The sequence below is a fragment of the Vicugna pacos genome, chromosome 14, assembly GCF_048564905.1.
Source record: "Vicugna pacos chromosome 14, VicPac4, whole genome shotgun sequence".
Taxonomy (NCBI): Eukaryota; Metazoa; Chordata; class Mammalia; order Artiodactyla; family Camelidae; genus Vicugna; species Vicugna pacos.
The window spans coordinates 71,119,594-71,138,444 of record NC_133000.1 but is presented as its reverse complement, the minus strand read 5'-3'; the positions used below and the strand labels follow the sequence as shown (position 1 = coordinate 71,138,444).

Sequence of the window (18,851 nt, the reverse complement as noted above, 5' to 3'; positions counted from 1 at the left end):
CCAAGGCAGCCTCTGTACCTGAGAGCCAGCTGGAATGACTGACCCGTCACTGCCACATACGCACACCCAGCCTCGCGTTCCTCCCCAGGAAACCACAAAACAAGCTTGCCGCCCCGCCCCCACCCCGCTTCCACTGCCTCCAGCCGCACCCGGGGGCCTCTCCACTTGGCACCCCCCCCCGCCCTGCCCCCGGTGCAGTGTGGGGTTTGTGAGTCTAACCAACTGTCTTTGTAGTGGAAGTCCTCTCCTGATTTACTGGCCTGTTATTATTCCTAAACTGACATATGCCTGCCTAGGAGTTACACATGAATAACCACGAATATCTTCGTTTTACAAACTATAGTTACCAAAGGGGAGGGGGGAGAGGGGTACATTAGGCATCTGGACGAACAGAAACACACTGCTACGTATAAAATAGATAAACAACAAGGACCTACAAGTAACTATATTCTGGTGATAATCTGTAATGGAAAAGAATCTGAAAAAAATACACATATATGTGTGTGTATATGTATAAGTGAATCACTTCGCTGTACACCTGAAACTAACATCGTATACCAACTATATTTCCATAAAAAAATAAAATTCAAAAAAAATTTGTTTTAAAATAAACCATAATGCCTGAAGCTGGCAAGATGCTGTGAGAAGAATGTAGGAAGGGAGGCCGTGGGAATGAGACGTCCTCCTTGCCCTTACTTATCCAATCAGGAGACGGAAAAGTTTGTGCAAAACAACATGACCAGCACATAAACACCAGCACAGAAGAACAGAGTTGTACCCTTTTATTGCCACAGTAACTTTTCAAAGGTGGGTATGAATACAAAGTTCCAAAGAGCAAGACATGATGGTCTGATGCCAGTACTCAGAACTTCCTAGCAGTGGACAGAAGCCATGGATAAGCAAGACCTGTGCATCCAAGGAGGCAGAGGGTTCGGGGTGGCGAGCCATGCAGGGAAGCTCTGCAGGGACCAGGTCTTGTGGAGCAGCCTGGCCGCTGCAGCCAGAGGCTCTCAGTGTGCTGCCCTGCACTAGGCAGACCTTTGAGTGGACACGATCCCTTCACGCCCCAGCTATGAATCTGAAGCCCTGTGAGTGAGTTGAAGCGAGTGCCTCACTTCCTGTAACCTCTGCCCAAGTCAGGAGATGAGATTTAAGTAAAGAGCTCCCAACCCACACGCCCAGAAATACGAGGCACGGGAAGGCACCGCCTGCTGACCAGTGAATGAAGCAGAAGACATGGGATTGCAGCCAGGGGTTTGCACGGCTCCACACGGCGAAGCAAAAACAACGATACTGTCTCAGCGTTTTCAGGTACTTTACATTAAAAAAAAACAAACATTAAAGGTATGTGGGAAAAAATTCTAGAAATGATGTTTTAAAATCTGTATTTTGAAGAAAGGGAGCACCACCAATTGCATAAAGATATAAAACACAGTAACAAACGTAAGGAACGATCAGGATCGGAACTGCAATAAAACACAAACACCTACAAAGAAAGAGAACGTATGTCCTGTAGAGTGTGTCCCAGGGTGACCGGAGCACAGTCGCGCGCGGTCGGACCGCGCAGACACGGCTGCGCAGCGTGCGTGGGCCCCTCCTCCCTGGCGTCCTCTCCCTCCGCGGCCGCCCTTGGCCTGGCCTCGCTCTCGCTCCCTCGGGGTCGCACGGCCCGGGTCCGCGGGGCCTGAAAATCTGAGCGTACCCCGGGTGGGAAAGCGCACACGCACACACATGCATGCACGCGCGCGCGCACACGCCCGGGGGTCGCGTGCACTTAGCGGGCTGTCCTGTGCTTTGCGTGGGGACGTGCGGCCTGAGCGCCCCGATGCTCCCGACGCCGCCCCGCCCGCGAGCCCGGAGCCCGCGCCGCCTCACAGGGTGGTGTCCCAGAACTGGGAGGGCAGCCGGCTGCAGGAGGCCCCCTCGGGCTTCTTCAGAAGGGTGGGCTTCTTGCAGGGAGGCGGGGGCGGCGCCCTGGGCTCCGAGCGGCGCAGGATCTGCGGCCAGTCCCCCCGCTCCTCGCAGAGCCGCCGCCGCCAGTCCAGCAGCTCCTGCAGCGCCGCGCTCTCGTTCTCCGAGAGCCGCAGCTGGTGGATCACCTGCGGGAGGAGAGGGGGAAACGGTAGCACCAAACACTGCGGACGCGTGAGGAGGGCCACAGGGCCACCCACCTGGACCCCGGGCGCCGGCCGGGGCACACGCACCCCGGCCCCGCTCGGAAGCCTCCCGGCTCTGCTGCCCCGGGAGCAGCGCGCCCAGGGCTCGGCGGCGGGCTGCAGAATTAAGACAATAAATGGAACTTGTGGAACAGTTAGCAGGGGGCCCTGGTCAGCATCTGAGGTACACCCAGGGATACTAGAAGGAATGCAGTGTCTGTTTGCCGTCTCATTGTATACACTCTTACAGCATCACCCACTTGGTCATTTAATGTATCGCAACTGTAATTCCGTCTGTAATAGATGTGCGTGGATTTCTGAAGTCTCACCCCATTCCAGAATCCACTCCTCTGCCTACTCACAGTTACTAGTCGACATCTTTTGAGGTCATGTGACCCCATTCTGACCACCATGCATTAACCAGGGTGTCCGCAGAGATGGGAACTTCAGGGGCCGTGGGGGCAGGGCATCACAACGTGCAACTGTATCGGCTGCTTCATCGGCTTCCTTGAGGTCCCTGGAGAGGCAGAGCTTGCCCGCCGGGGGCGACTGGGATCCTTCCAGACAAGCAGGCTACGTGGTGTGGGTTCCCTCTACTGCCTGCAACCAGTAATCTGGAACCGCTGGGCATGGCAGAGACCGATTTTTCCGTCAATTCTACAGTGAGTATGCTGGTTGAAAAAAATGAGATTCTGGACATCAGAATGGGGTACTGGGGAGGATTCAGAGGAAGTGAGACGGCTCAGCCCGCCTTCAAAGCACCTGCTACTTTGTTCCTGCGTCACCTCCAGCCTCTCCATCAAGACAAAGGAGAATGAAACAAAGGCACCACTGGTTGGCTTAGGTGAGAACAGTCATCTGAAAACAACAAGGACCGTCAGTGTCCCAGGACAGGTCTGGGCACCCGGGCCTACAGCCGACAGAAGAAGATTTTTAAAGCCTAGAACCAAAGCGATGGGCAGAACGTTGAGACATGATGTTAAAACACAGAAGCCAGGAGGTCAAATGCATGTCTGTAGTGCAAAACTAGATTTCTGGAACTGGTTATTAGCAAAAGGGGGTCGCCCCAAATTGAATCTATTGATAACCACATTAAAAAAAGGAAAGCAAGACTGTGATTGCCCAATCCCTGAAGCAAGCTCCAGGCACTGATCAAAAGTGAGCTGCGCAAACACTACACCCCTTGAAAAGGGTGTTTTTCTCTAGTTTCCAGGGTTGCACCAGAATGACCTGCAAACCAGGCATTTTCCTGCTGGGAAGACTCTTGTGGAAGCCGGAAAGCCTCCACCGTCAGGGAAGCGAGCCAAGAAAACAGGGGGGAGGGCGTGCATAAAATCAGTTATGGAATGAACACTTCAGTGCTAAGTGTGTGTCAGGTGCCTTCCTGAGCACCTTGCCGATATGAACTCGTGCAGCCCTCCCAGGAACTCCGGAAGGCACTGCAAGCCCTTTGCAGGTGGGGACACTAAGGCGCAAAAAGGTTAAGTAATTTCCCAAAGCCACATGGAAAATGGTGGAACCAGGCAGTCTGAATGCAGAGTCTGTCTTCCTAACTCTTGTCCCACAAGGCTGATTATTTATGTAAAGAATTGATGCCGAGGATCTGAAAGACCAGGGTCCCTACACCGTCTCCCTCTTTCCTTCTTTTTCTAATTGGGATTTGAGTGAAGCATGTGTTTCTTTCACTCATGTATTCTAGTTCCTCTATCTTCTCCACTGGCGGATGCTGTGTTGATTACATTTGGCATCAGTTTGGTTTACCCTGTAAATCAAATTGAATATTGAATATTTGTATGTATGTTCCCTGGCACACAGTCAGCACATAACAGCAACCTCTGAAAAACACTGTCCTTGGATTTACTCTTACGGGAGGATATTTAATGGATGGAAGTGTATCCCTCTCAGTTGTTTATTTTCCCAACATTTCATAGAGATCTCATCTTTCTGAAGTAACACAACTTCACATCACTCTATTTAGAAACAAAAGAAGGACCCTCTACATTGGATGTTTAGGTCACGGCAGGTTACTGCTCCCATTGTAAAAGTGCAAAAAAGGGGATAAATTACAAAAATCATATTTTTGAAACACTGGAAAACTCTGGTAAACTGTGAATTAGAAAAACTAACATTATGGATGGGGAGAATCTTTCCCAGCAAATGGATAACTGGATAATTGCCAGCTACTTTTTTGGTCTTCTGGGGACATGTGGAGTCCTTCTGTAGGTCTCGAGAACCCTTTTTAAAAGAGAGAAAATCCATACGATATTTTGCAGCTGGATGAGACTAGATGCACCATTTGAAAACTTGAGAACCCCCAGATGCACGGTCATTTTCCCCAAGAGACGTTTGTTGAGTTCTTCAACTGCATGAGTGAGTGGGGCCCTGAGCCAAAAACTTATAAAAAGCAGAGTGAAATCGCCTAGACGTGCTTCAGAAGCAAAAAGTATGACAGGAGAGGTGATAGCCTTAAGTATCTGACAAGCCTCATCTTCAAGACTTGCAGATTTTGGAACTGAGTGGGGCACACAGCAGGAGAGCCGGGCCAGGGGCTCTGAAACGCACAGCTGGAGCTACAATAATGTTTCAGTGCTGATGAGCGCACACTGTCAGGGTCTCAGTCCGCGCACAGGAGGGCGCGGCCGGAGGATTAGCGGACAACCAGAGGTAGGCTGGTTTTCCATCACAGCTCAATACTTGATTGGATGAAGGTGATGGCCTCTTGCCTTTGCTTCCTGACGCAGGCTGGTGGAATCCTCTTTGGGAGAAGGCGTCATCTGTGGTGTCTGTAGTCTGCTCACCCACAATGCCTACTATGCAACCAGAAGTTACTATACATGTGAACAGACAGGATATTTACCCAAAGCCAAAAGCTAAAACAGACTCACGGATGGTCCAGGTTTAGAGTTAGCAGAAACAGACTTTAAAATTACCTATAATTAAATGCTTAAGAAAATAGAGAAAAAGATGAATAAATAAAAGAAACAGCAGAATAGACATGCACGTAAAAGGAGCAGAAATGTAAAGAAAGTGGTAAAGCAATATTCAAAGCAATAAGTTTCCAGAACCTGGGGTGGACAAATTTATGAAGTTCAGCAAACCGCACACAAGATAAATCCACACACTGCCAGCAACAATAAGGACAATTTGTAATCAGTAAGACACTGTATTAAAAATGCCCAAGGTCAAAGACAAAGAAAAAAGTTTTACAAATCTAGAGGAAAAAAACCCAATTACCTTCAAAGGAGCAATCATGAGAGTGAATGCTGACTTCTAAACAGAAACGTTGGAAGCCAGAAAACCACAAATTGCAGGTTAAAGCACTGAAAGACAGTAGTTCAACCTAGGATTCTATACTCAATCAAGACATCTTGCAAACATGAAAGAAAGCTGAAAACAATTTTTTGGACAAACGAGAACAAGGAAATTTGCTATCACAAGTCTTGCCTGTTTTTTTTTTTTTAAGGTGAAGAAAATGATCCAAGGTGAAAAATGGAAATTTAAGAGAGAATTAAGGACACGGGAATTCAGTCCATGGGTAAATATAAATGATACGCTTGCAGTGTCTTACAGACTTTACATCGTATGTAGAACAGCACACCAACAGCAACTGCAAGAGCCAGGAGGGAAACGTGGAGCTTAGAGGGTCGAAGGTGCCAGCGGTATTAGGGAAATGACCAGAATAACGTAATTTATTAAGGTGAAATAAATCAAGGAGTAACGCCTTATTCTCCAGCAAAAGTACAAAAAGAATAGTGAGAGGAGGTATAATTAACAAATTAATATGAAATAATAAATAATTAATCTAAAAGAAAGCAAGTAGAGTGCAAATATATATACATGTAAAGATGGAGGCCAGTTCCTAACAAAACAGAGTAGAGCATGAAAACACAATCCCAGTCTCCACCCAGCAGCTGGAGATGCTTTTCCACGACCTGATGGCTTGTGCTGTATTTATGCCGCTGCTGGTGTGCACAGACCCTCTGTCCTCGTATCAGGCACAGAATCTATCCATTCTGTATTTCTTTTCCATGCTAAACTCTTTTCAGCAGCTTTTCATAATGGCCAAGAATATATACTAGGTGTGACCCTCTGCTAAGACCTTCATAATAGGGAAGATTTGGAGAGTGAGTCACACCGCAGAAGCAGCCCATCTGCTGAGAGTGACTTTCAGCGGCTGCTGATCTGAATTAGGCTTGTGGGGAGGGATTTTGACATAAAATGTCCCAAATCCCCTGAGTCATTGCTTCCCTGGGGAAACAAAAAAAAAAAAAGCTCTCTAGCCTTTCAAAGCTTCTCGGCATTTACTAAAAATATCTGAATTCCCCAGCACATTATAAAAGGTGGAAAATTTAAGACACACAAACCATTAGAAGGCATTTTCTTAATGAGGATATCGATGTCTTGAATAATGTAGTGGAGACAGAAGCCCACCCTCTTTGAATCAACCACCAAGAGCTTTCGATGCTTCCGTGATAAGCAGAAATTTGACTGATGTTTGCGATAATCAACCAATGCTCAGAATAAACCTTCTCACTGAGAGATCCCATGACTGTATCTTATATTATGGAGATTAATAGGCACTGAGTAAAATCTAAGAGGTATATAAAAATAGTTGCCAGAGTGGCATAAATGAGATGCTGAAATATTAACGGTATTGATCTCTGTTAAAAAAAAACACACATACAATGAATCTTCACAGGTTGTCCCAAATTAAGGCTGAAATTCTGTGTAAGGACATATGCTCGGCCACCCCTTTTGACACAGTGAAGGTCAGAGGGCACTTGAGAACTATGATCTGTGAGACAACGTGGAAAAGATCAGAAGACAGGGACCGTGTGCCCTGACTAATGACGCTCAATCTGCTTCATTTAGATTTATTAAATTTACCAGGTTATGAGGCACACAAGTCACATTTGTCAAAGACACTGTAAGAGCTTCAGTATTTTAGAACAGCAAACACATGCAACTCTGCATGTTAGTTAAGTGGTGGTCAAGTAACCTATGAGGCAGAGAAAGTATTTGCAATATTATCCAGCAGCATAGAAAATATCAAAATCGGTGTTTGGTCATTCTTTATATTTCACATCCCATTGGTGGTAACAGAAACCGTTACAACATCCCTTGCCATCATTTGCTATTTCCCAATAAATTGAATATGATAATTTATTTATTTATTTATTTATTTATTTATTTATTTATTTATTTATTTAAAATATTTCAATTATTTATTTTATTACTGGCAGGGGGCAGGTAATTAGGTTTTCTTTCTTTTTAGAGGAGGTATTGGGGATTGAACCCAGGACCCTGTGCATGCTAAGCATGAAAAATTTGGTTTGGGTATTGAAAGGGAACCATTTCTTTTCAGAAAGAAGAGAGATGACTGTGGGGTCAGGGGTGCCCCTGGCAGTGTGGCCTGGAGTTAGCCGGCTTCTCCCTGGACCTCATTTATCCTGGTTTGTTTGAAGCATAAAAGGAGCCATACCGGTGTCTTCAGTCTGGTTTTCCATTGTTGCCAAAGATGTATCTCCCCCCACGTTATCCCTCCAGACAGCTGGTCCCTTACCTAGTTTTTCTTCTGACATGTTCTATATAATCGTGTTTGCACACAAAATCATTATCTTTCAGAACCAGAGGGCAGCACTCCCGCTGGGAAGTAAGACAGGACCCGGACCGCGGGGCTCTACGCGGTAGCACCATGAAAGTGACAAGTGTCCTGCTTCTAAACGAACTGGTGGACATGCCAGCCGTGCAAGTGTCTTGACACGAGTGGGTCAACAAGAAGGAGTCTTTTTAAGCCTTTTTTTCCTTTTTTTTTTTTTTTGTATCATTTACCTGGAGAAGGGGGCTCTGTAGAGGAAGGTCTGGAGAGACTTCAAAGAGGTGGTAACTTTGCTCTGAATTTTGAAAGACGAGATGGGCCCCAGCTGGAAAGAGGGGTGGAAAAGGCCGGGAGGCATTTCCACGGGGCTTGATGCAGACAAGTGCCGGTAATGACACTGAGCTTCCGTCTCTAACAGGGACTGGCAGACCCGCGAGGAATCTGATTCTGGTTTGAGTCTGGGTGGGATGTGGACAAACCACGTCTCTCCAGTCAGGGTGCCTGGATGGGAATCCTGAATTTGCCACCTAATGGATGTGTGACCTTGACCAAGCCCATCAGCCTCCTCACTGTGAAGTGGGTTCACAGTCATCGTCAACCTCAGAAGGACGGGGGTGGGGGTTATATGGATGCCATATGTGAGCTGCCTTTAAGTGCCTTGAAAATGTAGGGAGCATTCTATAAATGTGGGCTCTTATGATTTTGTCAATTGTTAACTCTTTGACTCGAGAAAACCCTCAAACATACTGACTTATGATTATCTTGATGACTCAATCGGATAATGTTAAATCAAAGTAGTTTGCATGATTTGTGGCCCTATGTAAATATAACATGTTCTTTTCCTTCCTTATTAACAAGAAGATCTCAAAATACTGGATTTATAACATAACTATGATTTCTATACGATTTAAAATAAAGAAAATTATGCAAGAAGAAAATGACAAAAGGTCTAGATGTCTTTTAGATTTTGGAGTAAGAGAAAAAGCACTAAAAATCAGATATTAGTGAGTAATTTCAACAACTGTTACCTGTTTCTGAAATTGAGATCTGTAAATGTTTTTCCAGGGGTCCTCAATTTCTTGGGGCAATCTAAAATTTTTTTTGCTTTTTTTAATTTTTATGATACTTTAAAAAAATTGGTGTAATTGTGCTTTGGACCACTTGAATGCCTGCTTTTTAAGCTAGTGCTCAGTGAGATTTCATTTTCTGATGTATTTTATTTACAAGCAGACTGACACAGGTAACATTATTTACATCGTTGCAGGTTAACGAGGAGAGAGTAAATGGATTTAATATTCAGATAAGGTGTTTTCCTCCAAGAAAATGCTAAGTGATTTGACATTGTAAGGTAGGTTGCCTAGCAGTTCAAATAGAAAAGATGGAGACGTGGGTCAACCAAAGGCACACGACAGTAGATCTCACTAAGGTGCAGGGATCAGAGTCAGAGCCAGGTTAGTATTTTCAACAGCAATTTCATTTCATCTAAACAAAGTCATACTTCAAATAAATGTAAATGTTAGCTTTTTTGGCTTTTGTAGGTTTTGGTTTCACTGAATCAGCTTTGATTTCTTAGCTATACTGAAAGCTAAAAGAATAAAGGGATTTTATGTAATGATGTGGATGCAGGTTTCATTAACATTATAATAAAATCACTTAAGAACCGTTAAGAGTCAGGGATAACTATTATATGATTTAAAAAGGGTCACAGACATAATGCAACTGGGGAGAGTGCTGGTCTGTGCGGCTGGGACGCCCCGCGGGCAAGATTCGTTTTTGTGTGGTGAGACTCTGGGTGTCTTTTGGAGACCGAAACTAGTGAGTTAATCTCTGCCCAGCACAAGGCATCCGGTGCACTTACTCAGAGGGTCTGAGCCAAGTGAGTGTATGAATGTTTGGATGCACGTTTGAGAACAGGGACAAATGTCACTACAGTGTATTAGACTTGTGGTGTCACTGTTTTGGAAACTTAGGGGCAATCAGGCACCTCACCCCATCGAGGCCAGGGAAGTGTGAACGAAAATACTGCAATGTGAGTGAAAATACTGCAATCATAGCAGTAAGCAAAGAATGCTGAAACCAAGTCATCAGCGGCTGCCACCACCCCCCAGTGAGGACAGGCTTGCAGCCCAGCCTCTGCAGCCACTCACAATGGTGCACCCTGAGCGGACTCAGAATAAGAAAGGACAGGACCCTGGCCCTAGATAGCAAGGTGCTTGTCAAAGGAATGAATTCAGTGAGCCCAAATGTTTGCTTCCTCCCATACATAGAAAAGCACTAGATTCTTTAATTTGTGATGCCTGATTTTCTTTAGATAACAAGCAATATTTTATTGTTTCAACTACCTGGTCCTTGTTGTAAAGCTCCTATATGTCCTAGCTCCTCCCCTACCTCTTGGGATCAGTCCCTCAGAGCGATCTGAGAGGCTGTCAGCCCGGCTCGAGTCCTCCTGCCAAATCAAATATAACTCTTAACTTTTAGGCTGCGTGCTTATTTCAGTCAACAGAAGGGAGCCTTGCCAGGTTGACTGTGGACAGACTCCCACCCTTCAGAGGTAGTTCCCATCTCCCAGATTCAGAGAAGACCCTTTCCAACACTGTAAAGCTCTGGGAACTTGTTAAAAACGCTCTCTGGCTCTGAAACCCCAGAGCGTGTGCGGGGTCCCGGACTCAAGTGTGGCTCTGAATTCGGACATGCCTAGATGGGTTTGAGTGGCTGGTGAGTGGGGTCAGTGACGGGAGTGGGACAGTCACCCTAGACGTCAGGGTGGCCAAAGACCACAATGCCTTGGCCAATCAAATAAGCGTCTCCTATGCTATGGTCTCAATGTTCGTGTCCGCAAATTCACACATTGGGATCCTATGCTCCGAGTGATGGCATTTGGAATAAGGCCTTTGGGGTAATTAGGTTATGAGGGCAGAGCCCTCACGAATGGGATCGGTGCCCTTCCACCGTGGAAGGACACAGTGAGAGGTCTGTGACCTGGAAAGCAGGCCCCACCCAACCACGCCAGCTCCCCGACCCCAGACTTCCAGCCTCCAAGACTGGGAGAAATAGATTTCTGTGGTTTATAAGCCACCTAGTCTGTGGCATTTTGTGATAGTACCCCAAATGGCCTAAGACACCTTCTACCCAGAATTATTATTTCTGGATGGCATGGGGGAAAATGGTGCTATTCAATGACAGGTGTAAAACTCGGGCTTCTAGAAAAGGGCACAAGCTATCTGTCAGCTTAAATGTCTTTGAAACAAAATTGGTGGAAGATCTAATAACACACTTGGAGATTATTCTGATTTTCATTTTTATAGTTGACATTCTAAAGAGACCTGGAAGCTGCAGAGCTCAGGGTCCACTTGGATCCAGGATTTGCTGGGAGCTGGGACTGTCTGACCCTTCCACAAGCACCGGGGGTCGGGCAGCATCACCCAAGGCACTCCCCGACGTGGGCTGCACTTAGGGGAGCTCAGCATTCTTAATTTACCCCCTCCAGTCAGTTTAGACCACCTGAAATGCAGCCTGGGTGGCACCCATAGCCCCACCTTCTCCTTTCTGCCTTTAAGGAAGGACTGCAGAAGGGAGACGCGAAGCCACGTACCTTCAACATATGAATACGCCTCTGAGCAGTCTATTTCGAGCTCCCAGAACATGAGGAGAGCTGCAGCAGTGACCACAGTCCACAGTCACTTTCTTGTGCGCTGCGGTCCTCATCCGCGAACGAAATCTCTCCCTTTCCGCAGATTTTTAACAAGAAGATTCCTTCTTCGAAACTAATCTTTGGAAAACAGTGCTACTTAAAACGCTGGTGATCACAGCCTGGACAACTCAGGACGGGAGTTAAAAGTAGGGTTTTTTTTCTGTTATTGAGAAACTCTGGCTGATCTGATATCTAAAAGTTCAAGACAAGAACACAGTCTCCATCTCCCACTCCCCACCCCCATCCTGCCCTGCACTCCAGGTTTGCCACCTGTTTTGTGTCTTCTGATGTCCAGGAAGTGTCAGTTAGCTATGAAGATAGAGTCTGATTGATCAAGTGATGTGAGGACCGACTTCATGCGACCTCTGTGTCCCGCCGTGGGGCGTTGCTAATCCCTTCACTTACTCTAGGGGTTAAACCCCAGGAGACCTCTCACGGCCCAGGGGGAAGCACAGCAGGATGCAGAGGCTTAAATGAGCTTTATCACTTACATATCTGTTTACTCATTTTCAGCGGTTTCTTATTGCGTCATTATTACAGTCCTATGATGTGAACTAACTGAAAAGTGAGGTATAAATTGTCTTACTTCCTGCGGGTGTGCATTTCTATGGATAATAGTAATAAAGGTAAATTAATAATTTGCTGCTGATTTTTACCTTAAGTCTTTCTCTCCTAGGATAAAAATAACCTTTGTTAAATAATTCGTGTGTAAAATCATGTTGCTGTTCATTTGTCACAGAACTGATTTTTCTATTGACTATTCACCCAAAGGTGAAAAGAGGCATTAACTGGCATTTATGGAAATTAAAAGAAGGAAGCGTCTCAGCTGACTGAACAGTGAATATTAGTGTTTCAGATGCAAACCCCATTTGCACTCCTGCTAACAAGATATTGGAGGACACAACATTAAAAAAAAGAAATTTGAGCATCAGTTTGTAAAACCATAGTTTACCTAAACAGATCCCAGCGACAAAGCTTAAAATGAAATGCGATTCAAAAAGTCTTTGACTGAAGGGAAGGACATGTCCATACTTTAAAAAAAAAAATCAAGAAAATGATCGGAAAGTGAAAACAGCAGGTTTGGTTCAGGCAGGCAAGAGCGGCTCCTTCCGAGGTGAGAAGCAGCCATTCACACCGCAGCCCAGGGAAGCTCACTCCTGCGCTCTGGCTCCCCTGTTGCCGAAGGGTTAAAAAAAAGGGAAACTATCCCTTCGAAGGAGCAAGTTCTCCTGGAAACAGGAGCAACTGATCTGGGCAACAGGCAGCGAGGGAGGCAGACAGGATTTTAATGTTTTACCTTACCTGCACATGTTGATTTCTTAAAAAAAAAATTTTACTTTTATAATAACTAATATTATACTTTACTTTTATAATAAATAATATTATATTGGAACACATTTAATGTAATTTAAGTGAACATTAATTTGCATTTTGCAGCTGGTTGTAAATTCATAGCCAAGAATAAAGACTCTGATGAGTGAATGCATGTTTCTTCTTATGATGGAAAGTTATAAAACAGAAGTTCATGATTATACATCACGCAGTATAATTCACTTGTGACACCTTAGGTTGTGGATTTTATATGAGCTCTGGTCTCTTACCTCAATTCATTCAGAAAACATGGTGGCATCAGTACAAGTGACTAGCAGATTGTAGCAAAACCTGGTAACACACATGCAGAATATGTCTGTAGTGATGGCGTAGTCATGGGTTCAAATGTGGAAAAATACACATCAATTATATTGGGAACACAGAGAGTCAGAGATTACAATTCCTTTAAAATTATTTTTCTGGGAATTATGTGGGAGGCTCACTGCAAATGTCAGGAGGTATTATTAGGGGCAAATGATCTACTAGATTTTTCTCTCTCCAAAGAATAAATCTGTTTATATAATTCGCTTGCTCACAAATCCTCAGTGCCGCCTTGCCCCAGCCTAAGAGCCAGCACAGGAAGTCCCGTGCTCTCTGACCACACCGATTATCCCAGCTTCATCAGCACGCGATCTCACCTCGTCTCTGTTGGTTCACTCAGATGCACCCAGACACTCTGTAAGTCCACCTGTCTTCTCCACAACAGTCCCAGTTTGGATGCCCCGTGTAGAAGCTCGGAGGTCTCCCAAGCCCGTTTCAAACATCGTCTTCATGGTCCTGCTGTCTGTTCTGAAAGCGTTTTCACGTGCTGTTCAAGCAGACTCTCATAACCATGGGAAACGAGCCGGTTAAGGAGCCTTCGCCTCATTTCATAGATGCTGAAATGCATCCTCACAGCCCAAACTCACCTGGCTGATCAGCGGTAGAGTCCGGACACACATTCAAGGATGCTGAGTTTCGTCAACCCTCTGAACTAACCTTGACTTTGGAGAAGTCTCCCGTATCTGCTCATCAATCTACACGTGTGCTTTCAACGATCAGGAGAAAGAAAGTGCTGTGACGGGTTTCCCAGGGCTAGAATCACGCTTGAGGACCTGCTCCCTCAAGAGGCTTTCATTCAAACTGAGCCACAAGACATAGAGAATTAGATGAATCAGCATGCTCGTTACAGCTGACTAGTAAATCGTAGATGCAGTCACCGCTGTCGGAACACAGAGGGGACGTGACTCATTTCAAGGCATCGTGGCCCAAAGATTCCTCTTGGGCTGTGGGCTTTGTTCTGGACTGAAAGGAGGGGTAGGACACAAAAAGAAAGGAGCCTCCTTGGGTGGAGGGGTGTGAGGAATGGCGTCCACATTTTTGTTCATGTCTGCGTGTACAATTACCAAAAACACGAGAGGGGAAGGCACTGTGCCACGTACAGCTTGAGAGTCAGCCCTGAGCCATCAAGAGAGACGTGAATTAGCAGAAAGGATGATCTGGGTGTGAAAGGCAGAAAGGCAAGGGCCACAACCGCGGCAGCTGAGTGCTCCACAGCCTCCAGGGGATGGAGGTCTAAGTCCGGGGACACGCATCCACTTTCCAAGGAGCCAGCGTGGTCCTTTGCACTGTTTGGTAGGGCAGAGTTTATCTGTTAACTTATTAATTTCCCCAAACATTTTTTTTCTGGAAACAACCACATTCTGTGTGTTATAGTATTAAATATAATTAAGTAGAAATGAGGAAAACCATTTCATGAAACTGAATGCTAATAAAACCACTAGCTCAATCCAGGTAAATTTTAAAAATCAGCTACAATTAGGAAAGGGGCCGAGTTTCGCAGCTGGGACTGACTGGACGAGGGGGAAGCACCCTCTCTGCCACCAACCTTGGTTCTCCCTCCAAAGCTTAGCTACCAGCCCGAGCCACCTGCCTGAGGACTAGCGGTGAGAGAGGTGATTCTTTCTAATCATTAAATCCACAAGAAGGTCCTAAAAGGATTAGAATGTTTCTCCAAGGTGCCCAGTTTACTCCCGGGGACTGATTTTGTCCCTGAGTAAAATTAAGTCTATTGATTTTGAGGAATTTCTCAACATCCAGTTCTTAAGAATTACAAGCTTTGGTTTCATATATTTATGACGTGGGGGGGCACCACTCATCGTTATTTTGCATTAAACCATCTGATAAGCCACACTGCAATAATTCTATCATCAGAAGCCATGAACAGGCATGTTTTTTACTATCTTAAGGAAAAAAGGTGGCTAAAGAATGGGAGCTGAGCCCAGTTAATTAAGTACTATAAATAACGCACAGCAGCAACACGTGAAACACTAAGCCAAACATGGGATAAAGGCCGTCAGTTACTGTTACGCAAGATGTCGTGACAGGCAGACCGCCAATACCGGGGGGCTGACACAGAAGAAGTGTACTGCCCACGTCAAGGCTAAGGAGGTGCTTCTGATCAGCAGATGACCTTCCACGTTGGCGTGAGTGGACTTTGCATCTTCCGGGGTCTCAAGAGTCTTCCGTATCCAGCTTTTGGTTGGGAAAAGGCATGGAATACTGTAGGGAAGGGGAGGTTTGTGTGGTCAAGCTTGGGAGCGGCTCACATCACCATGGCTCCCGTTCCAGTGGTTGGACCTCAGTCACGTGACCACCCCTAACTGCAAGGCTGCCGGGAAACGCGGTCCAGCAGGGGCTTCAGGAGAAAGGGATTTGGCGGGTACCGTGGCTGCCATGGTGTGGCTCCTTGGGTCAATTACAGTGTCTTTAAGGCCCAGTCATGGCAAATCGGGTGGATGCAAATGCTAGACAAGATGGGGGAAGGAAAACAGGAAGGATGGGGAAGAAAAAGATAAGATTTTGCCAAAGTAGGCAACGTGTGAGAGCACAGCCCTTTGATCAAGACTTCTTCCCCAAAATAGATAATAAAACATCACCTGCAAGTGTATAAAATTAAATCCACTTGGGCTTCAAAACCTAGGCTTTTTATATCGTTGACTTCATGACACTTTTCCCAATATCATAGTTCATCTGTTTTAGAACCTATTTCTGACAGAGTCAGAAATACGAAATGACAGTTTCAAATAATAGCATAATCATCGAAATCAGAGAAGAATCAGGTCTTCGAGGTCTACTGAGGTCATAAAATAAATTCCTTCACCAACGTTAGCTGGTTATGTTTCAACACAATGCAAACCTTTCTGTTCCTTTAGCCTGGATCTTTCTTTCAAAGTCGTCAGGTCACAATAATGCACAGAGCAGTCGGGAAGCCCGGGGCCCAGGTTCCCAGGGGCCAGCCTTCCAACTCTCTGTTATCTTGAGCAGGAATACAGCTATCTGTCTCCTATTTCCCACTTGCAGAAAAGGCAACTGTCTACCCTTTACTTGTCTTCTGAGCAGACCCAAGTTTCCAGACCTGGTCAGTGGTTTTGCTGAACGACAATGCAATCCCATCACAGTTGGTATTCTGCATTGCACCTCCCGCTGTAGTTTGTAAGTTCCTTATTTCTTGAATTAACACAAACTCATGGCAATTTCAGCTGCTCTGCATTTAGACGCCTAGTGACATGCAGTCACTCCTCTCCAGCCACCTGGCTGTTGAGATTCAAGCAAGCTCCTGCCCGGATACTTCCCCACCTGGGGTGCCCCCCCCGACCTCACATGCCTGACTCCTCAACTTTCTTACTCCATCTTTGCTCAGTGAGGCTTTAACTCCACCTGATTGGAAATTCCAACCCAACCCAACCTGCCTCCACACCCCTCTCGTCACTCCCAGGCCTGCTTATTCTGTTTGACTTTTTAAAAATATGTTTTATTTCCTTTTGCCATATTAAACATATTATCTAAACATTGTATAGTGTTTGCTTTCCCATGCTGGAATTTAAGTTCCAAGAGGGCAAGGATGTTTGCTTTGTAGACCGAAGTTTCCTAGGTGCCCACACCTGTGGCTTGCACAAGCAGGTTCTCGAAAAATATTTGTTGAATGAATGAATGAATGCATGAAACTTCAAGTTCATGCAATCCACTTTCCCAGAATTCAAAATAATGTACACATATTATATGCTTTATGTTGTGCATGTTATGTATGAATACACACATCTAATTACACAGAGCTGCACACACTAAAGCCACGTATGTTGTTCCTCATGGGTAACACCAGGGTCTTGCAGAGTCATGTTCATTGTGTGTAACTTTCACATCACACGCTGACTTTAGAACCGAATCTGTAAGATGGGACTTGACTTTAATATCCTCCAACCACCGGGATGCAACTGCTTATGACCCTATTTACCAAGTTTACTGGTACATTTTTAACATGAGACTGAATCAAAATATTTGATAAAGCTAGGAAATCTTCTGTCGGTTTCTCAATTCTTCTGAGGCGTCTCCTGGTTGCCATGGAGATGGCAGTTTATTGAGTGCTCTGGGTTGGGATAAAAAAATGACTGAGATGTAGTCCCTGTGTTCTCTACACCCTCCACAGTCCACCAGGGTCTACATCTACACACACACAATTATAACACAGCAAAGTAAGTCGTGTGAAAGAGACCACGTTGTAGAGTTACATAAACCAAATTACAGAGGCCACGACTGTGCTCGGAGGGCTGCTGGAGGAAGGCCATCAGGAGGAAAGTCACATCAAAGAAAGGTCTGCAAGGTCACAGGCAAAGGTGGAGAACAGCCCACTTCTGGGAACGCACCCAGAATTAGGAGCAAGGCAGGAGCAGAGCCCTGTGTTGTAAAAGGTGTGGGACAACCGTGACTGGGACAGAAAAACGCACAGTTAGGTTGCTAAGTCACACTGCAAAAATGTGGCACCAGCAAGAAGGGTAAACTGTTAGGGTTTACCGAAGTTGGGTGTTGCACTAGTCTCCATGCTTGCTTGCTAGGTTTATAATTTTCTGTAACAAAATTATTTTCGAAAATCACAAAAATGACATATTTATCAAAATCCCAGATAAGAGTGGGGTCCTGCTCATTCAAGCTCATCTCCTGCATATTTTTGATAACACCTGCTGTGTTAGAATTGGTATTCAGAACACTGACCTTGGGGGAAACAAAAGGGAATGCTAAGACAATAATGGCACGCATGTTTTGGAGCACTTACTATGTCGCAGAGAGCATGCTAAACATGTGACATATATTTCCTTCAGTCAACCTGAAATAAAATGACTACTTTCCATACCCACAAGTGACATAACAGATCTGGGGTTCAAAGCTAGTTCTTCTCTTTCTTCTTTAATTTCAAAAATTAAATTAAGTTAATACTGAGTTCTTCTGTGAACCAGAATCTGCACTTAACCACCCTGCCCAGCGGCGCCGTCGCCGCCCCCCTCCGCGGTGGCGCCGGGCTCTCTGCGGCTTCCCCAGCTGGAAGGCGACGTGCAGATACATCATGAGAACTCTGTCCTCTTTAAAAACACAGTCACAATTCTGATTTCCTTCCTTCACTGTTTCTTACAGCTGAACTTTCCTCACTGATCACAGTCAAGGTCTTCACTGGAAAAACGTTATGTATTTGAGTGCATTTAGGATACACATATGGAGCGATTTTACGAAGGGAAAAATACAAAATGTAGCATTTGTTTTGGTTATCTTCCAAGTTTCTATGTATCTATACAGGGTATGTCCCTTCGCTGCTGAAAATGTTGTCATTTAAGTCACACCATCAAATTAATTAACTGCCCTGCTTTCTTGCACGTAAAAAGGGAGTCACGAGGGGTGCATGCTGATTTCCAGAAACCTCAGCTGGGTGGAAGGGCTTTCTGCGCAAGATCTCCTTTTGTTTGCAGCTTCCAAGTGAAATACAGATCATGCCTTTTGACACGTTGCTTACTGTCCATCCCCTGTCCCGTGTTTAGAACGGCCCCTTCTCCATGAAGGTCTACATTTTGTTATTTTTCTCTAACACTGTTTCTCTTCTGCGCCACAGTATATTTCAAGCAGACCACGTGACAAATAAAACGAACACAGAAGGAAGGCACTGGGCTTGCTGAGTGCTCTGCAACTCTTCATTTCTTTCGTATGTGACAGTACAGAAAGGTTTCTTTGA

The 18,851-nt window shown here is 45.4% G+C and overlaps 1 protein-coding gene across 1 annotated transcript in view; it reads right to left on the bottom strand.

The window, feature by feature from the left end:
• Positions 1–1,621: 1,621 nt before the first annotated feature.
• The window catches only part of MYO16 (myosin XVI), a 440,032-nt gene continuing 422,802 nt past the window's right edge, over positions 1,622–18,851 (bottom strand). The window contains exon 36 of the mRNA XM_072976531.1: positions 1,622–2,099. Coding sequence (XP_072832632.1) covers positions 1,872–2,099 — 228 coding nt within the window. The 3' untranslated portion in view covers positions 1,622–1,871. The remainder of the gene's footprint in view (positions 2,100–18,851) is intronic.